Source organism: Peromyscus eremicus, chromosome 6 (genome assembly GCF_949786415.1).
Source record: "Peromyscus eremicus chromosome 6, PerEre_H2_v1, whole genome shotgun sequence".
Classification (NCBI taxonomy): domain Eukaryota; kingdom Metazoa; phylum Chordata; class Mammalia; order Rodentia; family Cricetidae; genus Peromyscus; species Peromyscus eremicus.
This window is the reverse complement of record NC_081421.1, coordinates 27,893,587-27,920,710: the sequence shown is the minus strand read 5'-3', so window position 1 is coordinate 27,920,710 and position 27,124 is coordinate 27,893,587. Positions and strand designations below refer to the sequence as shown.

The following is a 27,124-nucleotide window of genomic DNA, read 5'->3' as shown; positions in this document are numbered from 1 at the left end:
ACCAAAACAAAACCAACAACAAAACACAAACAAAAAACAAGAAGTCTGGGTGGTGGTGGCGCACACCTTTAGTTCCAGTACGTGGGAGGCAAAGGCGGGTGGATCTCTGTGAGTTCAAGGCCAGCCTGGTCTCAGAGTGAGTTCTAGGATAGCCAGGGCTCATGGAGAAACCCTGTCTCAAAAAAAATAAAACAATTTTATTAAGACTCTTAGTTTAGGGTTAAAGATACAACTCCCTGGGTAATGAGGACCTGAGTTCTATTCCCACTATTCACAGAAGCCAGGCATGGCTGCATATTCTTGGAACCTCATTGCTGGCTGATAAAGACAGGCAGATCATGGGCTCTTATGTCCAGTTAATCCAAACAGTGAACTTCATGTTCATTGTGAGGCTCTGGCTGAAGGCAGTAATGCGGAGAGTAATTGAGAAGACCTTTGGCTTCCTCGTCTGAACCCTGCATGCACCCTTACAGGCATACACAGTCACATATATATGCATATACACATATACAACAAAAAAGAGTCTTATCATATTTGCACTTGGCATATCTTTTTTTTAAATAAAACTATCATTACTGCCTCAAATCATATCTCTCGTGTGTGTGTGTGTGTGTGTGTGTGTGTGTGTGTGTGTGTGTGTGTGTGTGTAAGGGGAGCACAAGGGAGTGGACCAGGTCTTACCACATAACCTGGGCTGGCCTGGGAATTCAACATCCTACCTCAGCCTCCCAAGAGCACTGGGGTTGTGATGTGTACCACTATGTGTAGTTCCAAATGAAATGTGTACCTTCTTAGAAATAGGTAGCAGGAACTTGTAAAAAAAAAAAAAAAAAAAAAAAAAGCAGTAACTAAGTGACTTACAAAGAGGATGGATAATTGGGTTTACAGTAACAATAATAGTTATTTTAAGAGGAAAACTAGCAAAGCAGTTTTTTATATCTTAGTGTGTAGACTTCCCCATTCCCTCAGTGTGTCACCGGTCATCTTGATGGCTTAAGATACAAAGACAGTTCTCAGTGTCTTGAGACCCTCAGCTCTGCTTTGCCTGCCTGCCTTTTGTAGTGATTTCAAGTTCTGGAATATGTTTGTTCATTTTTAAAGTTTACAGTCTAGCTATTCCTAGGTGAAAGATACATGTGTACACGTACATTTTTTTCCTCAAAGGTAGTCTTGAGTTTTTATCCACAATCAAGCGTAAGTGGGCCAAAGCAGTTTTGTTAAGAAGTCCCTGTAATATGCTTTGTGAACAAATCATAGTATTTTACTCATCTTAAAAAATTGTTTAGACTTATTTTATATGTATACGTGTTTTGCTGCATGTGTGTCTGTGTACCATGATTGTGTCTGGTGCTTGCAGAAGCCAACTATGAAAAGTAGCACTTTAAAATATGCTTACTTCTCAGTGATAGGAAGGAGGAACAATGAGCCAGGTAATTTTAAATTATGGACAATATCTGAAAGTTTGAGGTTTATGTGAACAGTGAACCTCTAAGTTCATTATTTGAACTAGATAAAGTGTGCTGGGCCTTCTTTTCTCCTGTCACTGAGACCTGTCATAGAATGAGTTCTTATTTATGAGTTTGTTCTTGTTTTTACATTTCACCGGAGGGAGTGAGTGTGCATGCACATGTCACAGTGCACATGTGGAGGTCAGAGGTCAGCGACAGAAATCAGTTCTGTTCTTCCACCATGTAGTCCTTGAAATTGAACTCAGCTCATCAGGTTTGGCAGCAGAAGCTTTTTAACCCCTGAGCCATCTTGCCCGTCCAAGTTTATTTCCTTAAGAAGAATCCCACCCAAAAGGCTGTGGAAACAAGAAGCCACATTTTCATCTCCCTCCAACAAGAACCTTAGTCTATAGAAGGGGTCAAGTTCAGACTCGCCAGACTTCATGCATGCACTTGTGTTGTGTTCCAAGATGTAATGGTCCAGCCATACCAATATAACAAACGATAAAACAGCCGACATTGGGCGTACAACGTGACTTATGAAACTTTAAGCATACACATTTTCTTTCTGTCTTACACAGAACCTGAGTTTCATAAGCTGCTTAAGTAACAGCAGCTAAATGCATGTGAGTCACCAAGAAGTGACATATTTCTCCTTTAATACCTTTACAAGCTGCAGTTATAATATATAACAGGACTGTTCAAGAATGCAATGTATTCATGTACCATAAACCCCAGTTGGACCCTAGTCTTAGTCCTGTGGACACTGTCATCACTTGAATACTGACCTGTTCTCCATACAGTATAGGTCGGTTCAGGTTTATCCCCTTGATTGCTTGGTTTTGAGTCAGTACTGTAGAAAATGCTATCACACTTTGCAGTCCCTACAAACAGGTAAAATCCATTAAGGAAGTTAACAGTGTATCACTCTCCCTGCATAACAATTTCAAGATAATTATCTGAGTTCTGATAAAATTGTACAAAAGTTAAAACATCTCTTCTGAGAAGTGAATTGTTACCATATTCCTCCACCATGCCTTAAAGTCTGCAGCATGCATAGGGGGTTTCCCAATGTTTCAGTGCCTATTTCCTACGCGTGACTCTGGGCTCGCTCCTCAGTCATTTAGGTTCTCCACAAATGAGGAGACAGCCCTGTGGGTCCCCGCTAAGTCTCCTGTACAAACATGCTTGTGCAGTCATTCTTATATAGTCTTACTGGCAGTAAGTGAGTGCAACTAGGAAGGTTGTTAGACACATTTTTATAGCTCCTGTAGGTCTCCAACTCCGACTGGAGGGCCTGTCCCCCCTCATCTTTGTGAGGACACAACCACACACACAGCCTGTTAGCTGATAAATGGCTTTCTCTTGCTGCCTCTCATCCAGTTGGTCATTAAGTCTAAACACATGCCTCCAAAAGATGTCTCAAATTAGTTCATCTCCGAATGTTTCTGTGGTGGTTCCTCCTGCCCAAGCTGCTCGTCTCAAACCTGGATGGCTGCAGCAGCTATCCCAATGGCGTTGGCTTCTTGCTGCCCTCCACTTCCCACAGAGAAACTGGTGACCCTTCAAAGCACTGATCAGGTGTCCCTCAACTTTAAGCCTTTCCATGATTTGCATTTATATCAACTTCCTCTTCTCTGCCCCAGGATCTGTCCATGAACTTCTGTTCCTGAGGGCACTCTTAATTCTGCTCACACACTCACCTCCCTTGTGACCTGCCATATAGTTCCTGTCCTGGGAGAAGTTTAGTACTGTTTTACTGTTTAATTAATACCATCCTGTTCATTTGGGTTTTATTTTTTTCTGTACTGAGGATTGAGCCTAAGCTCTTATGCATACTAGGCGTGAACTCAAACTCAGCCCTTTTTCATTTTTCTTTTATTTTGAGACAAGGTCTTGCTAAATTGTCTAAGCTGGTCTTGAATTCATTCTGTAACCCCCAGGCTTCCTGACTCTGAAGTATTACCTTCTCAAGTTTCAGGCATCCATCTTATCAAATAAAATTACCTCCTCCCCAACATCAGAGTAGTTGGTTTTCTTGAAAGTACTTTTCTCTGTTGATTGACATTTCCTCCGAGTAAACTACAAAGCCTCATGAGATCGGAGAGCATCTCATTCACTGTTGTAGCCTTTTAGTGTCTCATGTGACTGGTGTGTAGAAGCAGCAAATACTGACTCACTAATTCCTAGAATTGTACCAGCTATATCTTGCCCTTCAAAAACATCTTTCCAAACCATTGCAGATTTTGTGTCCTACTGAATTGGCATTAATCTGAGTTTATGCAACAGATTTAAAGGTCTCAAGACTTGAAAGCATGATCAAGAAAAGTGTGATTTATAATTTGAAGAATGCAAAAAATGCAGATCTTGTTATCTGGGGATGAAGCTTCCAGAGCCACTTTTAGCATCATCACAACTTTCACAGTACAACATACTCATTGCAAAATATCTTCTATCAGAAGACATCTACATTAATACTTATGAAGTAGTATTTGTTGACTGTAAATGAGCATATCATTTTCTGTAAGTCACATACAGGTTAAGATGAGTTATGCATAGAGTTTAGAATATCTTTATTATGCTAGTTATTGTCCAATTATTGTGTTTGCTGTACTATGATACTTTAAAACTTTACCTTATATACAAGTGTCTTGCCTACATATATGTATGTGCACCATACATATGACATATGTAGTGTCAATGAGGCCAGAAGAGATAACAGATCCCCTAGAACTGGAGTTACAGATGGTTGTGAGCTGCCACATGGGTGCTGGGAACAGAACCAGAGTCCTCTTTAAGAGCAGTAAATGCTTTTAACTCCTGGGCCATTTCTACAGTCTCTATAATCTGATTAACAGTCTATATCACTGCATGAATGGAAAACCACATTTCCCGCGAGAGTAGAGTAAACATTAATGTCTTGTCAGGGTAGCAGCATATGTGTGCAATTCCAGCACTTGGGAGACAGAGGCGGGAGAACTGTGAGTTAACTGCCTTGGGCTGCATGGAATCCTTTGCTCAGAAACAAACAAGAAGAAACCCGTCTTCTAGCTTCTCCTGCTGTTTCCCTGGGAGAAGACCCACTGCACTAGTGACTTTCTCAGAACCAGCTCACCAGGTCACAGTCGCCCAGATCCAGTTTCTCCAGGGATGAGTTTATCTGCAGCATTGCAGCAAAAACCATGCCGCCTGCATTTTCAATCTTATTTCCAGTCATTCTCAAGTATTTGAGAGTTTTGTTTTTCTGGAAGAGAGAAACAGTCAAAACTTAGTTGCTTAAATTTGAATTCACAAAATTCTCAATTAAATGAGTCAGCAGGTTGTATTACTATTTGCAAACTAATTTCTACAGAGAAAGAGTAGGATATATTCTGTGAAAGTAACCTGTAGTGCATTCCTGCTGAGCTCCTGGCTTGGCTCCAGAAAGTAGCACCTAGCCCTAATCCTTCCTTTGTTTAACCACACCTTTTGTTTCTCTTGTTGCCCTATATGAATCTGGTCTGAGAGTCAAGGATCAGAGAGTCTCCCAAGGATCAAAGGCCTATGCAAAACTTGGTTCTGGAAACCCAGAAAACTGAGGTACCTGATAAATCAAGTAATTTGTACTTGGTATTTGGTCTCTGGAAGCTCCTTTTGGGTGCTTTGAAGGTATGGAAATTAACTGGCTAAACTGTAATAGTAAATAAAAATGCCCTAGGCGAAGGGAAAGTACTTCAGTCCTTTGAGGCTGGACCCCCTGCAACCATGAAAGGCTAGGTTCGTTCTTAAGATGCCTCTGAGTCTTCATTCATTGGACCCAAGTGAACCCACACACCTGTGTCGAGACCATTCAGTTACATTTAGTGCCCAACATGGGGCTTGAAGAAGGACAGAGGATCTGAAGGACAGAGGAGCTGGCCATCTTAAGAACTGGAGAGAGCACTCTCAGGGTAAGAGGACTCCAGGATTGGCAGGGTCATGGGGAATTTAAACTCCCCATCTCAGGAGCAACAAAATGTACAGTTGCTAAATGCTTATCAAATAAAAAGCAGTAACTGCACAATCTTTAAAGATAGAAATACAGTGGCTCCTGAGACAGGAAATAAATAAAAGAAAAAGACCTTTCTCAATAGAGAAAAGGGAAAGAAAGAAAATAAAAAAGGAAATCTTCCCAATAGAGAAGAGGGAAGGAAAGGAAATAAAAGGAAATTTCTCAATGGAAAAGGGGAAAATGTTTAATCAAGAAAAAAAGGATTTTCTCAGTAAAAAGGGGGAAAATATTAAAACTAGGCCTAAAGAGTATAAGGCCCCGTAAAAGAAAAATAAAGAAAAAAAAAGCCTCTTCTCAGTAGTAATAGAAGAAGAAAAAGTTCTTTCCGATTGTAAAAAATTTCAGGATAGTTAAAACTCTGAGCTCTCTCTGCCTGCAAGCATCTAAATTACAAAGAATCAACAGGTGGGCCTCACTGCTGCTGGCTGAACAGCAAACCCAGAGCTTAGAATTATGTTGTCTGTTTGCTTAACTTTGGTTTTTAAATGTTTTTTTATTTTTCCCCTAGAGCAGGAATAACTCAACATTGAAGATCCCTTCGTTGAAAATGTTTTCTGTTTTTCACTAATGATGGGAATAACTCATTATTAATAGTCCTTTCATGGGAGAAAGAGGAAGTTTAAATGGGCCCAACTTCTGGTGAAGAACTGTTGCAGTCAGGACATGGAATGCTAAGTCGATGCTGTTTGAATTTCCAGAGATATTAATCATTCAGTGTATAGAGGATGTTCTCTTCTTTAGATTGTCTAATAATGTTTGGATGAATGTTTGATTTTCATGGTAGATAAACTAAAGGAACAGGATTCATAATTTTCAACTATATATTGGGTATGCTCTTGTCTGTTGATCATTACTGAGAATTTGGCTCTGCTCTTTAAGTTGCTTTCTAGAAATTCTTGGTTAAATTCTATAGAAATGTAACACCTGAAACAGATTGGGTTGTTAGCTTATTAAATAATATGATTGCTAGGATAAAAACTCACAGAAAATAATCTCTTACTGATAAAGAGATTACAAAATTTTTTTCCAGTAAATAAAATACAGATAAATTGTTTGATCCACATTGTTAATAATTGACAAGTTGCATTAATTAATTAATGTGTTACTTACAATCTATAAAACGATCCTCTTTTTAAGATTTTATAAAAGTACTCCAGAGTATTGCCTAAAGTTACCTCTTAAAATCCTATAGAGATTGTATTTAATGTTTTTATAGATGATATATATAAAAAGGACCATGGAAATAGAAGCTGGTGATAAAATTGCTCAGTTATTCTTACTTCCATATCTTAAACGCAAAGTGGCGCCTGTATGTAGAACTGGAGGCTTTGGAAGTTCAGGGGAAAAGGTGTTTTGGAAAACAGTTATCAATGATAAACAGCCTAAATTAAAAGTAAGATTACATGGGGTTGAGATTGAAGGATTATTGGATTCTGGTGCTAGATGTATCTATAATTTTACAAGAATCCTGGAATCCCAACTGGCCTTTACAAGAAGTCTCCATTCAATTTATAGACATTTGAACATTATCTCAAGTAAAACAGAATGTAGAATGGATTAAATGTCTATGACTGATACAGCCATAAATTTATGAGGAAGAGATTTGTTACAACAATGGGATCTCAAATTAATATTCCTACAATTTCAAAAACAGCTTATAAATTGATATTTAAATTGGGATATATTCATGAAAGAGGCCTCAGAAAAAATTATAAGGAAAAGTCACAGGCTATTCAGGTTGTACAAAGACAAGATAGGACAGGATTTGGTTATCCAAATTTAGAGTAGGGGCCACCATCCGTAGCCTAACTTTATATCAATATTTCATAAATCAACCACTGGAAATGACTTGTAAACAATTTCCTTAGTCTATTATTTATCACTATATGGATGATATTTTATTGACTGCCTCTGATACAGATACCTTAAAAAATGTTTAACATAATACAAAAAAATTTTACCCTGTTGCAGATTACAAATTTCTCCTAAAAAAAACAAAAAAAGAGATTCTCTTAGCTATTTAGGCTATAAATTAAATAAACTGAGAATTCAGCTATGGAAAGTACAGATTAGGAAAGATTGACTGCATACTCTTAATGATTTTCAAAAATTATTGGGTAATATTAACTGGTTGCAGCCTACAAATGGCCTACTCAATAATTAACTAATTTGTTTCAAATTTTGCAGTGTGGCTCAGATTTTAAACAGTCCAAGACAGTTAGCAGCTGAGGTTAAAAAAAAATTAGCTCTGGTAGCACAAAAATTACAAAATGCCTATATGGATAGATTAGACCTTACAAAGAGGTGTATTTTAGTAATTTTACCTTCAAATCATTCCCCTCCTGGACTCATTATGCAGAGAGAGGATTATATTTTCATATGGATTTTCTTAGCTCACAAACAGTAAAAAAATTAAAAACCTATATAAAAAAGCTTCTAAAGTAATCATAAAGGAAAGATTAAGACTTCATCAATTGTCAGGTATGGATCCAGCTGAGATTATGGTACCCTATACCAATGCTGAAATTAGGCAATTGTTCAGAGATCTAACCTCACCCAAAAAAAGATGCTTGTTAAACAGAAGGAGGATATGAGGACCCCAGAGATAGACTGCATAATGCCCTACTATTTTTAAAAGTTTTTAAATGCTAATGAAACAGGAACAACATTGAGTTATGGAAAGAATTGCTAAATCGAGTCAGCCCATGTATTATAAATATTTTAACACCAAAATAGTCAGGGAAAATGTTAAGTTAGGGCAGAGGTTATGCTTATGTTTCCACAGGAGATAATAAATTGTGGATTCCATTGAAATTGATAAAAATCTGCCATGAGCAAAAGACATCTCCAAGATGCTGAGTTGCAGAATGCCTCTGCTGAAGTGGAGACACAGGAGACCTTTACAACTAATCCTTCCTCCTGGGGACAGCCTAAGAGTTTGTGTGACAAAGGAGAGATGATACTTTGCATGATTCACAAGCCTCTGAATGCTACAAACTTATTTCTTGCCATGCTATCCTTGGTAATGGTGCAGGTAAAGGTGATGGATCCTAATTATGGGCTTATATCCCCAGTCGTCCAATTAACATAGCAGTAGGTTGGGGAGATATGAATATCCCTTGCTACAGGTCACAGGAATATATTATAAGAACTCAACTGGTGATGGTAAAGCCACTCACTACCTGAAGGATCAAGGAATTCCTCCAGAGGAAGCCAAATTCCAAGGAGCATTTGGTATTATTTGGCTTGTTATATATCAGCTGTCTTCTGTTATGAAAATCATGTGTGCCTTCATAGCTTTCCCAATTGATTTTTTCCTGAGAATTGCTAACAGTGTGGACTGATCACTATTTGGACATATACGTTCGAGGTATTTGGAGAACAACCTCAGGAAAGACTTCCTTCCCTCAGGCCCATCCATTTCTTCTCATTTTACAGCTGGAATCAGATAACTCCCTTAGCCACATTCAAGGACTAACAGAAATAACAGTCCAGACCACCACATGCTAGTCTCCTGATTTAAGGTAAATTCCACAAGGAGACACCGCCTAGGTCAGGTGGACCTTAAGTAATAGTTTTGCACAATTTAGCTCAGACTCTCCTTTTCTTACAGCCTTACTAGCTTTATAGACCTCTAACTCCTTACCTAACCACTTCTAGGAATATTTAGATAACCTTGTGCGCTGACAGCTATGCTCAGCCAGAACCCCAGTTCAAGCCTCCCTGTAATTATTGTCATTAGCATCATCTGGCCAGGTCCATCCCCAGACGGAGGAAAGTAACTTATCAGAGATACCTCTGTACTGTCTAAGAACAGACTTAAGCATCCAGACTACCCGTTTGAGAAGGCTGGCAGATGTGCTAATTAAGCTTAACTTTCTCTTTTCCCAAATCTTACCTCTAGTTCCATATCTCCCTTTAACTATCACTAGAGGCATCTAGCTGTATACAGGTTGCCTAGCGACGGAGCACAGTTTCCCCCACCCAGCAGAAAAACAGCAGATAGCTTGGGCAGATAAGGGTCAAAGGGATAAAAAGGCAGTTTTATTTTCAGAGAAGGTGGATAGAACTTAGAGGTATAAGGAGAGGAGAGGAAGAGAGGAAGGGAGAGCTTAGGACAGAGAACTGAGAGGGATAAGGAGGATTTTGACCAGAGAGAACGTGTGGACGAGATGGAAGATGAGGAAGAGCCAGATGGGGAGTACTAGCTGGGTAAGAACAAGATGAGAAGGACCTAGATGAGGCAGAATTAAGATGAGAGAATTAAGATAGAACTTAGAGGGAGCAGTGGATAAATATAGAGAGAAATCAGGCAAGAAAGGAGGTAGGCATGAGAACAGAACTGAAGCTGTGTAGATAGGGTTTTATCTCAGAGGAATAAAGCAAATGGACTAAAGAACTTGGTGTACTTAGATTCATTTCCCAAAAATAATTCTCGATACTCGTAGTTTTACCTTCTGAGCCCCTGGGAAGTATATTAAATAAGGCTGGTCCTTTATTAATGTATAAGAATTCCTGTAATGGTTAATGAATCTTCTTGGCTACCTGGTCCTTATGACAACAGAGGTCCCACTCAGCCAATGGAGAAGGGTAAAGTGGTTGACAATTCCACCATTGGAGTAAAATGAATTCCTATTTGCATGGGAAATGGAATTCAGTGCCTAAATATAACCTCTCAAGTATGGCTAGCCATAGTCAATACTACCCAGGATTATGGTAATAAGTTTTATATGCTTCATGCATCCTGTTTTAAAGGACAAAAGATTAATACTACTAATTCCATAAATCTACCATTCTGTGAGCTGAGGGTTACCAACAAGGAATCTGACTGGGTACATTGGCAACAGTAGAAGAGTAAGAAACCTCGAGTGCAAATTAATATTTCCCAAGGAGACGTCATTGATTGGAGCTCTTATGGCTCCTCTCAAAGAAAATATTCTCACCCAGAGTTAAAGTGGAAATGGTATAATATAAATGGAATTGTAGAAATCAGTGCTTCTATTAATGAACCTACTCGGTGGCATGGAGTTGGAATGGCAAGTCCTCTCCTACAATTTGGCAATTCAATTCAGACTAACTTGCAGAAATTGGAAAGTGCCTTCTACCCTCTTAAGGTGTGGGAAGGAAAAATAAACATTAAAGATAATAAGTACACTGTCTTTTAGACTAAATCAAAGCCATCCCATTATGGCATGTGTACCATTACCTTACTTGCTATTAAAGGGGCCCTTCATACCTGTGTTAATTCTAGTATTTTTTAAATTTGACCTTTGAAAGTTTATATATTCTTAGAGCAAGGCCAACAATTTGGGTACTAATGAAGTTGTCAAGGTCATGGCATGATGATCCTGGTACAGAAGAGAGAAATATTAAAAAGAACACATCGTACGGTTGGACTGGTGGTTGTAGTTATTATGGGAATCATTGCATTGACAGCTACGGCAGCAGCCTCTGGAGTAGCGCTTCATAAAGAAATCCAAACCACTGAATTCATTAGAGATTGACATAGACATTCAGAAGAACTTTGGACTGAACAAAATAAGATTGATAATGAAATAGTAAATGAATTAGCTGAATTAAGGCAAGCTGTTGTGTTAGGGGATCAGTTAGAGATTTTGAAGGAACAGGTAAAATTAAAATGTGATTGGAATGTTTCTTGTTATTGTATACACCCTTAAGATTTAATGAAAGCAAATGTGATTGGAAAAAGGTTAGGATGCATTTTTTTGGGTCACCCTAATTCTTCTCAAATGGTTTTTGATTTACAGAAAGAAATCAAAGAAACTTTTGCAAAAAAAGTTACCTAATACGAAAGGAATGGACATCATGGAAAATCTAGCGGATACCGATGCCTCATTCAATCCTACAAATCACTTTAATAGATTTCTTATCCTAGCAGTTTTGCCCTTGTTCTAGCAATAGTAACTTTATTGGCTTTAAAATGTGTTTTGGTCTATTACATAAGATTGTAAGACAAATAGATAGGAAGGAGGCTATATTTACTGTAAGGCTACATAACCTTCGAGATAACTTTTGTTTGTTTGTTTGTTTAAGGAAAAGGGGGATTTGTAGTGCATTCCTGCTGAGCTGCTGGCCTGGTTCCAGAGAGAAGGGCCTAGCCGTAATCCTTCCTTTGTTGAACCACACCTTTGTCTCTGTTACCTTTATAGCCCTATGTGAATTCTGTCTGAGAGTCAAGGATCAGGGAGTCCCTCAAGGATCAAAGGCCTATGCAAAACTTGGTTCAGGAAACCCAGAAGACCATGATAACTGATAAATCAAGTAATTTGTACTTGGCATTTGGTCTCTGGGAGCTCTTTTTAGGTTGCTTTGCCCTGGGCAAAGGGAAAATGCTTCAGTCCCTCAAGGCTGGACTCCCTGCAGCCATGAAAAGCTAGATTCATTCTTAAGATGCCTCTGAGTCTTCATTCCACAGATCTGCGTGAATCCACACACCCGTGTCAAGACCATTCAGTTACAGTAACCTCTAATGTCTCATAATAGCTGAATATTTTAAAAAGAATGACCAAGAAACAAATACCCAGGAAATAAAGGAGATTTTAATATTCTTTCAATTGAAATTCTATAAATTTGTTTCCTAAGAAAAATGTATTACTGAGTTGAAATTCACATGGCAAGAACTGACCATTCTAAAATGTTCAATGGCATTTACTTCATTCACCATGTTGTGTAGCCAATCCTGTAGCTAGTTCCCAAACACTTCCCACCATCCCTTGAAGCAACCCTGTATCCAGCTATCATTCCCCATTTGGGGGGCGGGGGTGGTTTCGGGATCGAAATCAGTGCTTCATATGTGCCAGGCTTGTGGTTCTCAACATGTGAGTCACAACCCCTGGGTGTGAGGTTGAACAACCCTTTCACAGGGTTCACATGTCAGATATTCTGCATACCTGATATTTACTTTATAATTCATAACAGTAGCAAAATTCAGTTATGAAGTAGCAATGAAAATAATTTAATGGTTAGGGGTCAGCACAGCATGAGGAGCTGTATTAAGGAGTTGCAGCATCAGGAAGGTTGAGAACCACTATGTTAGGCAAATGTTCTGTCATTGAGATACATCCACAACTCCAAATTTTATTTTATGTCTATGGGTGTTTGCCTGCATGTACATACACTGTGTACATGCCTGGTGCCCATGGAGACCAGTAGATGGTATTGGATCCCCTGGAACTAGAGTTAAACCAGTTATGAGCTGCTATGTGGATCCTGGGAACAGAACCCAGGTCCTCTGCAAGAGCAGCAAATGCAGGCAAACTAAAACAAAAACAAATAAATCTTAAAAGCAAAAAGACAACTGTTGTCCAAAAACAGCTCACCTCATTAGCAAAGGCACAGGACTGAACATGGTCTAAGAAACAAGTGCACGCTGAAAGTAACATCAGGAACAGTGGCCCTCAAGCCAGTCTTAGAAGACCACCACGGAATCATAAAGCGAACACTGCACCAAGAAGATACAGTGATTGCAAGTGTATGTGTAACAAACACTACTGGGCATAAAGTGGGTACAATGATAATCTATAATTTCAATATCCCACTTTCATCAAATATATGTCAGAGAAAAAGATCAACAAAGAGACTGGAGTTAAACTACCATCACTCAACATGGATTTAACAAGCCAGGCATGCCAGTGAGTGCACTCTGGGGGTAGAGGCAGGAGAATCAGGCGTTCAATGTCATCCTTGGCTATACAGTGAGTTTGAGACCAGGTTGGGTTACACGAGACCCTGTCTCAAAAAAAAAAAAATGGGCTTCATAGACATCTATAAGATACTACTTCTAGCAGCTGTAGAATACCCAGTCTTCTCCACAGCCTGTAGGACTTCATGGGGCAAAGAAATTTTAGTCACAAAGTAATTTTCTATGTTTTTAATTGAAATAATGTCTTGCATCTTATCAGACCATAGTGGAATAAAACTAGAATTTATGGCAAGATAAAGTAAAATGAAGTACAAATGCATGGAGATGAAGTGTATACTCATGAATGGTAGGGGGGTCACTAAAGAACTCAGGTATTTAGAATTCCTAGAATCCAGTGAAAAACCAACCTCTCAGGACCTTAGGATATAACAAAGGCTGTTCTTAAAGTGTAGCCATGAGTACTTGCATTAAAAAAAGTCAGAGGAGCCAATAAGATGTCTCAGTGCTGCCAAGTCTAACAACCTAAGTTGGATTCTGTGCTTGCTGGTTTTGTGTCCATTTATCACAAGTTAGAGTTATTTGGGAAGAGAGAACCTCAACTGAGAAAATGCCCCCAACCAGATTGGCCTCTGGGCACGTGTGTGGCACACTTTTTTTTTTTTTTAAAGATTTATTTATTTATTATGTATACAGTATTCTGCCTGCATATATGCCTACAGGCCAGAAGAGGGCACCAGATCTCATTACAGATGGTTGTGAGCCACCATGTGGTTGCTGGGAATTGAACTCAGGACCTCTGGAAGAGCAGTCAGTGCTCTTAACCTCTGAGCCATCACTCCAGCCCATGGCACACTTTCTTAATCAGCGATTGATGTTGTTATTTTTAATCAGAGGACTCAACTAGATAATTATGCACCAGAAGATCTTAGAAAAATAAGAACAAAGGGGCTGGGGAGATGTTTAATGGGTAAAATGCTCACTGTATAGGCAGGAGGAACTGAGTTCCAACCCTAATCACACAGGCACAGTGGTGCATCAGTAACCCCCCCCCCCCCACCCTGGGGAAGGCAGGGGCGAGACAGGCAGTTCCCAGGGGCTCATTGGCTAGCTAGTCTAGCTAAAATGAGCTCCAGGCTCAGAGACTCTGTCTCAAAAAATAAGGTGGTGAGTAATAGAGGACGACATAGCATCAGTCTCTGGCCTCCATACACATGGACACACGTGTATACAACACACACATATACGCACGCACGCGCACGCACACACACACACACACACACATACACGGCCGTACAAACACAAGCAAAGCAAGAACGAACCAAATCTAAAAGTGGTGAGATGGACACTGAAAAGATAACCCACAGACTCCATTAGACAAAAAGTTGACTCTGAAAGGATAAGCAAGAGTAACAAACCCTTAGCCAGATGAGCCTAGAGAACTCTCATCAAAGCTAGAGGTGGTAAAGGTTTGTTACAAGATGAAATCTAAGATTCTTAAGGAACAGTTTGAAAGCATATTCCAACAAATTGGAAAATCTGGAAAAATGAATATGTTCCTAGGCACATGTGAACCACCGAAATTAAATCCAGAGGCTATAAAGAAAGTAAGGAAAGAAAGGTAAAATCATCACACAGAACATGATCTTATACCATATATGGAAAGTCTTAAGTAGTCCATCTCCAAAAAGCTGTTCAAACTGATAAGTTCAGGGAGAGCAGAATGCAAGATTTACCTAAAAATCAATTCTATTTCTATATTCTAGAGATGGACAACCCCACGTAATGTTAAGAAAATAATTCCAAGCCAAGTGTGGCAGCACACATCTTTAATCCCAGTACTCAGGAAGTAGAGACAGGCAGATTTCTGAGTTTGAGGCCAGCCTGGTCTACATAGTTCTAGGACATCCAGGGCTACATAGTGAGACCCCCTTAAAAAAATGAAACTGTTCCATTTTAGTAGAATCAAAATGCATAAAATATAAGGGATATAGTTAACAAAACAAGGATAAGATTTGCACACTGAAGAATGTAAACCACTATATATTTCAAAGGAAATGAGCTGAGTTGTCAGAACATCCCATGCTTGTGGACTAGAATAGTTGACATTGTTAAAACAACAGTATTACCCAAACTATCTATAGACTCAAATCATTACAGTCCAAACCCCAGCTGCTTTTCTTCCTGAAATTGACAAAGTGCTTTTAAAATTTGTCTGGAAATGCAATTGACCCAGAAGAATCAATATAATCTTGAAAAATTATTACAGATACATGACTCATATCTTCATTTTTAAAAACTACAATTAAGAATCAAGACAGTATGGAATTAGCATGAAGACAGACAGATTCATAGAGCTTGAAAGTACCACAGAAACAAGCCTTACATTTTTGTTCAACCAAGTTTTTAAAAATTAGTTTTCATTTGTTGAGATTATGATATATTATTGATTCCCCCTTGCCTTCCCTCCCTCCAAACCTCATATACTTCTCCTTGCTCTCTTTCCCAACTGATGTTTTGAAAAAGGTACCAAGACAAATGAATGGGAGAAGGAATAGCTTTTTCATGTATGTCCTTGTGATAACTAAATATCCACATATAAAAGAATGAAGTTAGACTCCTACTTCTCACTATATACAAAAATTAAGTCATAGTGGGTGAATAAAAGAAAATTATTAGAATCAAATAGAAATGTAAACTTTGCAACTTTGGATTAGCCAAAGCTGCCTTAGACAGACCACTATAGGCATAAGGATCCTACCAACTAGATAAATGTGAGTTTTGTCAAAATCAAAACGTTTTGTTTCAAAGAACAGCAAGAAAGTGAGAGAAGGGTCTGGAGAGATGGCTCAATGGTTAAGAGCACTGACTGCTCTTCCAAAGGTCCTGACTTCAATTCCCAGCAACCACATGGTGGATCACAGCCATCTATAATGAGATCTGGTGCTCTCTTCAGGCCTACAGGCATACGTGTAGGCAGAACACTGTATACATAATAAATAAATAAATCTTTAAAAAAAAAGTGAGAGAAAATATTTTCACATCATAAATCTGATAGGGTCTTATATCTGGATATATGAAGAACACTTACAACTCCAAAAGACCACCAGACAGCTACAAGATGCACGAGATGCACCACTGTAGCCCCATGTGCTCAGAAAACTGAAGCCAAAGGAGCCCTTGAGCAGAGGTTCAAGATTAACCTGAGCAAAATGGTGAGATATTATCTCAAAACAGACAAAATCTAGGCTTTAAAAAAGGGCAAATGATTTGAACAAATGTTCCTCCAAAGGGAGAACACACAAAAACCATGGGAAAATGTGAAGTCCATTATTCACTGGGGCCTCCTCACACACACTTACTGAGATGACAAGAACAATTGAGCTGAGGATGGCAGGACCTAGAACACTCACGTTGTCGACAGAACTGTTAAAAGCTGCAGCTACTTTGGAAAACAATTTGGCAGTTCCTCAAAATGTTTTACAGAACTATAACATGGCCCAGCAATTTCACTCCTAGGTATATACCTGCTACAAGTTATTTGCACATTACGTGAAGGTGTGTTGCTGAGATCGGTGTAATAAAAAGTTGAACAGCCAATAGCTAGGCAGGAGAGCATAGGCGGGAGTTCCAGGCAGAGAGAACTCTGGGAAGAAGAAAGGTGGGATTTTGCCAGCAGACTAGGAGCAATTTGGAAGAGGTAACCGAGTCATGTGGCAGAATATATATTTAAAAATATGGGTTAATTTAAGCTAGTTGAGAAAAAGCCTAAGCTAAGGTCAAGCTTTCATAACTAATAATAAGTCTCAGTGTCATTATTTGCTGGCTGGCAGTCTCAACGAGAAAGTACTACTACATATACCCTCCACCAATCAAAAATATTTGTCTGCGTAGGAACATGAAAGTGCAAATTAGCATTATTCATAACAGTCAAAAGTAAAAACCCAAATGTCCATCAACGGATGAACACAATGTGATATACCCACAGAATGGAATGTCACTGAACAATAAAAAATTTGATATGGGGCTGAAGAGATGATTCCGCAGTTAAGGCACCGGCTGCTCTTCCAGAGGATCTAAGTTTGATTACCCAAATAGCAGTTCACAACTATCCATAACTCCAATTCCAGGGACCCTGACACCCTCTTCTGGCCTCCTAGTGTACCAGGCAAGCATATGGTACACAGACATGCATGCAGACAAAACACACACACAAAAAAGTTCAAACTGTGCTACAACATTGATGAACCTTGACAATATTAAGCCATCTATTATATGATTATATTTATATGAAATAACCAGAGTAAGTATAAATGGTTAGTGGCTGTGAAGGCTGAGGAGTAGAAGCAAGGCTTCACTAACAGGTGGAAGGGTTTTCTTTGGAGGTTATAAGAATATCCTAAAAACGGGCTGGGAGACAGCTTGGTAGAGAGAGGCACTGTTCTGCAAACATGAGCATGTGAGTTCAAATCCCCAGTACCCAGATAAAAAGTCAAGCATGGCCGCAATGCCTGTAAGTCCAGCACTGGGGTGCAGAGACACCTGAGCATTCACTGCCTAGCCAGCCTAATCTAAATGGCAGGCTTCCCGCTTACAAGAGACTGTCTTATGGCAATAATGTCGAGGTGATAAAGGAAGACACTGGACTTCCTGCTCTGGCTTCCACATGCAAGCATGCAGGCACATGCACCCACATATGCATGCAAACCCCTCCCCAAGTGAACACATATATATATACACACATAAAAAAAAATTGTAAAATAGTGGTGGTGGTGGTGGTGGTGAATATGCAGCTCTGTAAAGAAATTTATTTATACACAGGGTCTCACTATGTAACCCTGGCTGGCCTGGAACTATGTATGTAAACCATACCAGCCTCAAAGTTACAGAAATCCCCCTGCCTCTGCCTCCCAAGTGCTGGGATTAAAGGCATGCGCCACCATTCCCAGCCTCTCTAAACACACTTTAAAATTTTCCCTTGAACTGAAAACATTGAGAGAATGTTTTGTATATGCAAATTACATTGCAACCAATTTTGTTAATGTTTTTAAGGAAGAAAAGACTTGTGTGGGCTTGCCGTTCAGTTTGAAGGTAGAGTTTATCATAGAAAGAGAGTGACGTGGCTGGTCACATTGCAACCACAGTCAGGAAGCAAAGAGAGATGAGTGCCGGGGCTCATCAGGCTTTCTCTTTTCCCATGTTTTATTCACTCCAAATCCCATAACCCACATTTATGATCGATTTGCTTTCTTCAGTTAAACCTCTGCAAATGTCTGTTTTGACAGGTGTCTACTGTGTGATCCTAAGTCCAGTCAGGTCGACAATGAACATAAATTTAAACATAAATCTACTCTTTATCAACTTGATACCCAAACATAATCACTTATAAACTACACCCACCACTGGTCCTCAGAGGCACATGGCCATCTCGTAAGCATCATGCACCAAGCTCAATTCCAAGATCCCCCACTAAGTCTTAGCAGCTCCAACTTTATTCCAAAGTCTAAGTTCAAAAGTCTGCTCTAAGACTCAAGGTACTCTTAACTGTGAACGCCTGTAAAATGTTGAAATAAGTTACACACTTCCCGTATACAACAGCACCACGTACTCTCCCATCCCAACAGAGATACATGAGAGGACACAGAAGGGTCAGACTACAGCGAGATCAAACCTGAAGCCGCATGTCCAGCATCTGGTCTCCACTGGAATTGGGTCACTCTGCCCTTCCAGCTCTGCTCGCTGTGGCAATTATGGCCTCTTTCAAGGGCTGGCTCCTCTTGCTGCCTACAGGTTTCCTCAGTAAATATCCCATATTTCTGGTGTCTCCAATACCCCGCCTTACTGTTACCACTTAGACCCCACCCCTCATGTCTTCATGCACAGACCAGAAGCTCCACGTAGGGATCTGACCCTGCTGCACCTTGTATGGCCTCAGTGTTATTCTGGAGCCTTGGTGCAAGTCTTCACAAACCTCCCATGCTTGTATCTTGCATGCCTGCAAAACCTCCACTACAGCGAAGATGCCCCCTGAGTTCGGCTGCCAGCTCATGATATAACCTGGCCTCCTTGGACTATAGCAGCCTCTGCATGCCGTCATACTTGAACCTGGAGAGAAAACTTCCTTAGGTGCCCATTTTCCAACAGGGTACACTGAAGATTATATTTCTTTCAGGACATGTACTTTCAGATGAACTTGCCTTGTTACGCCTTGGAGATTTCCACCCAACGGTCTTGCATTCAAGGCAATATTTCTACTGCATGGTGCAAAGTGTGAGGTTTCTCTTTATGATGTCACTCGCCTTACCAGTCACAGATGCTCTGTCAGCACCTGCTGTCTCCAGCCCTTTGGCCAAACTGTACCTTTCTCCAGGATTTCTGTTGTCTTTCACTGTAAATCTGACTAGGAGCCCTGACTGAGCAGTAACTGCGCACAGCCTGGACATTATGTTGTCTTGAAATTGCCTCCACCAAACAACTTGGGCCATTACTCTTGACTTCAGCCTCCCTGGAGATTTTAGGACATAGAAGACAAGTAGATTCTTGGTCAGACTACACCACACGTGCTCTCTAAGGCAGTTCCTGGTGGAGTCTGTTGCCTTCACAAGCCCTGGCTCCCTGTCCTCATTTCTTTTTCTTTCTTTCTTAGATTTTATTTATTTTTATTTTATGCTTTTGTCTGTGTATATGTCTGTGCAGCAGTTGTGTGCTTGAGGCCCACAGAGAACAGAAGAGGGTGTCAGATCCCCTGGAACTGGAGTGATAGACAGTTTGTGGATGCTGGGAACCAAGCCCGGGTCCTCTGCAAGAACAAGTGTTATTAACTTCTGAGCCATCTTTCCAACCCCTTATTTTTCTATTACCATCATCATCATTGTGTGTGTGTGTGTGTGTGTGTGTGTGTGTGTGTGTGTGTGTGGACAGCAGAGGCCAACTCTTGGGAGTTGGTTCGCTCCTTCTACCATGGATTCCATAGAATAACTCAGGTCACCAGGCTTGCATGACAAAACCATCTCGGTGTTCATATTTCTACCAGCACCCTGGGCTTCCAAACTCCCAACACAATGGCTCATTAAACCCCACTTACACCTGCGCATGGTTCCAAATGCTTCTACATTCTTTCCACATACTAGTTCTAAAGGCCTACAGACTAGAGGAGTTTATTACAGTAATACTGTCTCAGTAGCAATCTTCTGTATTGCTTATATCTCTCCTTGCTGTGACCAAATCCTTGCCAAGAAGCAACTTGAAGAAGGCAAGGGTGGTGTCTGGTTCACAGATCAGAAAACAGCCTACCATGATGGGCATGACAATAGGGATGGAAGGTGACTGGGTCAGACAGTACTGCAGCCAGGTGTCAAAGAAAGAGAAACGGTGGCATTCCTTCAGAGACAAGGTCTGACCTGTGTAGCCCAGGCTACCCTTGATCTCAGCCACCCTCCTGCCTCTTCTTCCAAGTTCTGAGGTCCCAAGTGTATAACCAAGCAAAGCTGTGTAGTACTTTTTTAATGAGTTCAAAGTTCTCAAGTAAGAGCCACACTTATATAAACTGAACCACACTAAAACTATATATTTAAGGGGCTGAAGAAATGTCTCCAAGGTTAAGAGCAATTACTGGTCTAGAAAAAGACCTGAGTTTGGTTCCCAGCACTCACATGGTAGCTAACAGTCACCTGTCACTCCAGGTCCAGGAGATTCAATGCCCTCTTCTGACCTCTTCAGGCACCAGGTACACATGTGGTACACATACATGGAGGCTCATACACATAAAAAATAAATAAATCTTTGGGGCTGGAGAGATGGCTCATCAGTTAAAAGAACTGTTCTTCCAGAGGACTCGGGTTCAATTCCCAGCATCCATATGGCATCTTACAACCGCATGTAACTCTAGTTCCTAGACTCCCACTTCTGGCTTCTGCAGGTACCGACATATATGCAGGCAAACCATCCGTATACATTACACACACACACACACACACGCACGCACGCACGCACGCACGCACGCACACACTCACACACCTCCACACAAAATTGAAATGACATAAGCTCACCACATTAACTTTGGTTATGTTGTTTCCAAACTACAAGAAGTTAAAATTCACAAATGAAACACTACTTTGAGGTATGTAAATACTTACATGCAGTGCTTTAGCAATCAATTCTCCACCTTCAGGTCCAATATCATTAAACATAAGGTTTAAGTAAGTGATATTTGGCTGTTTCTATAATAAGGAGAGAAAAGAGCTATTGCATTTGTATTACAGGAAGAGAATTAATCTATACACACAATTTATTCAATTAAAATTATCTCCATATAAAATCTAACAGAATTCCAACCAAGGCAATCACCATTTAAGGAGAAAAAAGGAAGTCACTCTTCTCGTTCAAACACTGCAATCGCAGCATCATTAAAGGAAAAGACTGAGTTTAGTTTCACCACCAACTGAATGTGTGGACATCTTTGAGCATTTAACCATGGTTTGCAAAAGACAACTCAGCTCTCCTGAGACCAAATCCAAGTGGATTTCCATGTATTTCAAGAGCTACACCTAGAGCTGAGACTTGAGATCCTTGTGTTTTCCATACGTGGTGTTTGCCTGTACACCATTCACCTACATGGTTTCATCTCAGCAGAACAATGGATGTGGACAGCTGGTATCAGTGCAATACCTGAAGCAGTTTCGAAGCGTAGTAGGCACCAACATCACTTATGCTGTTATACCTCACATCCAGACCTGAAACACACAGGTGAACAGAAACTGATAGTCCTGACAAAGAATGCTGAAAAACGGGAAAGTGAAAAGCAGGCAGTGTCTATTCTTAAGCAAACGTACCATGGATACGTGAATGGTTCTTTAAAACTTTGGTAAGAAGCCAAAAATCTTCACCTGTTACTTTTTGTACTGGGACTAAGTGATTGTTACCAGCAACATTTAATGTGATTCCTCCTTCTGGTCTGTCAAAATAAAAAAGACAAAGAAAGTGAGGAAGAGGACAATGTTGACACAAAGTTTGAAAGCCTTCGAATGTGACCTTGCAAACCAGCTTAACATAGCTAATTTCCCCATCACTTGATTTCTCTCATGCACCCCACTGTCTTACTTTTATTTCTGTTGTAATAAAACATCCCCACAAAAAGTAATTTAAGAGTCAGGCTCTGTTGGGGCATACCTTTCTTTCTTTCTTTCTTTCTTCCTTCCTTCCTTCCTTCCTTCCTTCCTTCCTTCCTTCCTTCCTTCCTTTCTTTCTTTCTTTCTTTCTTCCTTCCTTTCTTTCTATTTATTTATTTATCTATCTATTTATTTATTTATTATTTATTTAGTTTTATTTTTTTAGACAGTTTCTCTGTGTAGCATGCATTCTCAGTTGCTTCATGTATTCAGCTGGATTTCTCTAGTCTTATCCAGTTCAGCACCCCTGTGTCAGGAATGACGCTGCCCACAGTGGGCTGCATCAGCTCATGGTAATTAACTTAAGACAATCATCTATAGACATGGGCATTGACTAAGCAAATGTAGGAAATTCCTCATTGTTCTCAAGTGATTCTCAGTGTCAGGTTGACAAAGCTAACCATCCAACCCACTTTAGACTGAGCACTTTGAGAATGCTTCAGGTTTCTGCTGTGATAAACACCATGACAGAATCAAGTTGGGGAGGAAAGGGTTGATTTCTTTGTTCAACTCTTGGGTCATACTCCAATACTGAGGGAAGTCAGGGCAAGAACTTAGGGAGGCAGGAACTGAAGCAGAAGCCATAGAGGAACTCTGCATCCTGGCTTGCTCAGTCAGCCTTCTCGTAGCTCCCAGGACCACATGCCCAGGGTTGGCACTGCCCACAGAAGGCTGAACCCCTCTGCGTTCATTATTAATCAAGAAAATGTCCCCAATGGCCTTCAGACAGGCGATCGATCTGGTGGAAGCATTTTCTCAGTTGTTGTGTCTCTCTCCAGGTAAATCTAACTTGTGTCAAATTGACAAAAGAAGAAGAAACAACAACCACCAGGACAAAGGATGCGCCTGAATTCACCCAGCTCATGGGGACTGAGGTAACTACAGGCGCCCTGGCTTGAGGGCTCCTGGACCAGCACTCTCCCCGGTGTCTGACAGTGATCTACGACCTCAGTGTCCCACCTCTACCTAGTTCCCTGAATCGAAAGCTATGTCTGCTTTACCAAACCATCTTCAAACGGGATAAAGCCACTGGATGGGCTAGGATTTCACAGAAGTGAGGATCAGTGGGTACTTTTGATACAGTTGAATATTTATCTTCCTTACCCCTTTTTAATTTCTTCATCCACTTTTTGGAGTATGTGCAGTATATAAGGATTAGTTTTCCGTACATTTTCTGAACAAAGCTGACTGTACTGTTCCTGGAGGGCATCCATAGACGCTGGAGCTTTGGAAACATAAATGCATTCTCATCACATAAATTATGCCCAAAGTTTCAACAACTAAATTTCTTTCAAAGGAATGTGTGTGTGTGTGTGTGTGTGTGTGTGTGTGTGTGTGTGTGTGTGTTTGTGTGTGTGTGTAGTGAGGGTGAGGAAGAAAGAGAAAAAAGTTGGGAGAGGGAGCAGGGGGGTCAAACAGGTTATAAATGCACCAGAGAAGGTGGGCAGACTGTGGTTCCAGTCAGCATGCTAGTTGAAAGGGGCGACTAACCTCTACCATGAATCGCGTAGCTGAGGGAGAAGTGTCCAGAGAAATTACTCTGGGCAAACTCAAGCATCTAAGGAAGTTCAAACTCAAGCTGAGTCTAAAGTCTTCCCAGGTGTCCCTTTGGGTTGCAATGATCTCACACTTTAACTAGGCTGCATTCTTAGAAGCTGCGTTCTATAATTTCCACATCTCAGATATGTCCATTGCTGTGGAGCGGCATCTGCACTATCAGAGTGTGCCACCCACAGCTGCAGAACAAGATTTAAGATCTGGTACAATTAAATTAAAAGGAAATTAACTTTTCATATATATATATACATATATATTTGGTTTTTCGAGACAGGGTTTCCCTGTGTAGCTTTGCGCCTTCCTGGAACTCACTTGGTAGCCCAGGCTGGCCTCAAACTCACAGAGATCCGCCTGGCTCTGCCTCCCGAGTGCTGGGATTAAAGGAGTGTGCCACCACCACCTGGCTTCTTATATTTATTAAAGATGCATTTGAACCTTATTCTTATTTATTTGTGGGGTGTGTGTGTGTGTGTGTGTGTGTGTGTGTGTGTGTGTGTGTGTTTAGACAGAATTGAAATCTTTGGTCTAGTTTTATACCTTTCAAATTAATGTTATACGGTGAGTAGTTCTTTCAAACATTACTCTCTAAAAAATACATCAGGAAGGTGCCTCATGTGGATGGATGTACATGCATACTAGAGTCCATCACCCATTTTAGGAAACTTTTGGCTATTGAAATAATGTGGCACAATATTTTCCAAGATGATCAAAGAATCTTGGAAATGAGTTTAATTTGTCAACTACTTTTCAAAAGTGCCGAATTAAGTGAAGGTAAACAGAGACCTATGTAGGACACTTCTCAGGACATTTAAGTCACTCAGGTGCACGGAGATTCTCTGAATTGCCCAGGGGAAACCGGGTCAGAATGCAGCATCTCTGAGATGTATATGGAACACCATTACTAAGTGCAGTATTAGCATCCCGGAAACACAAACACTCTGGTGGTTTCTAAACTGACACCACTTTCCTGCCTCAGGCTACTAAGTTCTTGAGATGGAATACCAGCGCTTCTGGTGTCTGCCCCTACAAGCGCCAGGGAGCAGACAGAAATTGAATCTCTAAAGTGTGCTTTCTTCAGAGCCCAGCGACCGTGCCCATGGAAAGCAAACTGCCTTATTCTCCCCTCCAGGGAGCAGGACAAGAGCAGTCAGGTGTTCAGCCTGAGTACACCTCTAACTTTATGCTTAATTTGTTGAATTCATGGACGCAGACATACTCAAAGTGCATGTGGAAGTATATGTATGAATAAAAATGTCGCAATCATTCACCTTCTATATACTAACTTAAAAATGAAACCAAAATAGATGAAGAGGTTAAAAGAAAAGAAAATGTGGATGGTCTAGAAGTGGGAACTCCGAAGTCTCAGGAGCTTCCTGCTTGTCTGGGATGGTTTCCTGGGGCACAAACTCGTGGACACAGAAGAGCCCCCAGCGCACCTTCCCCAGACCCCAGGAGCAAAGCCACAGGCACTATCCTGCCACACCTCTCCTCACAAAGCCAGGCGAACCGGTGGTGCTCAAGGGCGCCCCAGAGTTCTGCCCCTACCTGGGTCTTCTGCAGATGGGATCCGCCGTCCTTCGGTTGGCCTGCAGCTGCAGGGCCGGGTACCCCTTACCCAGCTCGCCCCGCAGGTCCGACCGCCGAAGAGGAAGGTTGTGGCTAGGCTTTCTCTACAGACTGCTCCTGCTGGGTCCTCACCGGGCTGGGACCACTACCAGGCCAGCAACCCGAGTCGCTCCCATGGCAACCACAGAGCTTCCTCCAGAAGGAAGGGGGAAGAGGCGGGGCCACAGTTGAGTGGGCGGGGCACCCCGTAATCAGTAGGCAGTGATCGCTCACCTTAAATTTACCTATTCTGGGTTATAGTCACTGAGAGGGGAGCTTCAAGGGTTGGGAGCCTAGCCTGCTGTGCTAGGGACCAACTACAAATCCTAGTGAGCTAGCCTTTCTCCCCAAAAAGGACGCGAAAGGCTAAGCTCGGAATCTGGTGGTAGAACCTCCAGGTGTAAAGGCGTGGGGCTGTAATAGCTTAAAGGGTTTTGTGAAGGAGTGGAGCCCTTTGGAAGGGTTTCCTGGAGAAAGTGACTTCCACACTAGTCTGAGACAGCCCGCCCCAGGGCCAAGCTGCAGAGGCACAGGTACAGTCAGTACCTTGAGTATGGACGCAGGCAAAGTCATATCCATGAGGAATCTGACGCATAGTAGGGCTGTGAAGGGGTGGGGCAGGATGACAAGGACCTTCAGGTGCCGATTGCAGACCCACCGATGGAGGGTGAATTTAGAGGACAGCCCAGAAGCGGGGCCTGAGATAGCCTCAGAAGCCAAAAAGAGGCAATAAAGCCTCAACTAGCGCTGGAGACCAGGGGTGCCAAGGAGTGTTACAGAGTGTCTCAGTCAGGATGCAGTACTGAATATGTGAGGAAGGCCAGCGAGAAAGAGGTGGGTTGGGGTTGGAGCCAGACAGATCCCTGGGGGGTAAGAGTAGATGAAGGCTGAAAGGTAAAAACAGTTACAGGGTAAAGAACAGCCTGTGTGGTGGCGCGTCCCAGCAATCGGGAGGCAGGAAGGGACCTGGAGCTCTGTGACTTCGAGGGCAGCCTGGTTTACAAAGAGAGTTCCAGGAAAGCCAGAGCTACACAGAAAACCCTGTCTCAAAAAACATGCTGCATGCTGTGTGTGTGTGTGTGTGTGTGTGTGTGTGTGTGTGTGTGTCGGGGGGGGGTTGGGGGTGGAGTGTGTGAGTGTGGGTGTGCCTGCGCCACCAAGGGAGCTAGCAACACAGAAAGACTGAGACCAAGATCCGTCTTAGCGAGGCCTGCACCTCCCTCAAAGCCCTCTTGGCTCTACCTAGTGGAGAACTGCCCCTGCACTTGAGAGTACTCCAGACTGGCGGAGCCGCCCCTCTTGACCCACATGTACTACTACAAATGGTTTTCTTTGGCAGGTTCTCCTGCCCCATGCTGGTTTGTCCTTTGGTTGGCTTTTGCTTTGCCTGTTGAAGGCTAGCCTCCCTGTCTACCAGCCTCACCAGGCCGGAGGGGGCCTTCCCACTGGCCTCCACATACGGAGAAAAAGTGGCTGAGAACTAGATTTTCACCCCTTAGCCTGCTTTACAGATAACAACTCTGGTGACTTTATGAAAATACGTAAGATATAAATTTTCCCAATATTTCCTGGGCGTGACGGCAGGGGCAATGATCTCTGGCAAACTTCCACAACTCACTTGAAACTAAATCAAAAAAGTATCTTAAAAGTTAATTTT

The 27,124-nt window shown here is 41.4% G+C and overlaps 1 protein-coding gene across 1 annotated transcript in view; it reads right to left on the bottom strand.

Annotated features, from left to right (window-relative positions):
* The window catches only part of Lrrc34 (leucine rich repeat containing 34), a 31,469-nt gene extending 5,839 nt beyond the window's left edge, over window positions 1-25,630 (bottom strand). Inside the window, exons 1-7 of the mRNA XM_059265315.1 lie at window positions 25,408-25,630; window positions 23,410-23,530; window positions 21,970-22,091; window positions 21,806-21,870; window positions 21,274-21,357; window positions 4,564-4,692; window positions 2,237-2,332 (exon numbers count right to left, since the gene is read on the bottom strand). Coding sequence (XP_059121298.1) covers window positions 2,237-2,332; window positions 4,564-4,692; window positions 21,274-21,357; window positions 21,806-21,870; window positions 21,970-22,091; window positions 23,410-23,519 — 606 coding nt within the window. The 5' untranslated portion in view covers window positions 23,520-23,530; window positions 25,408-25,630. The remainder of the gene's footprint in view (window positions 1-2,236; window positions 2,333-4,563; window positions 4,693-21,273; window positions 21,358-21,805; window positions 21,871-21,969; window positions 22,092-23,409; window positions 23,531-25,407) is intronic.
* Window positions 25,631-27,124: the final 1,494 nt, after the last annotated feature.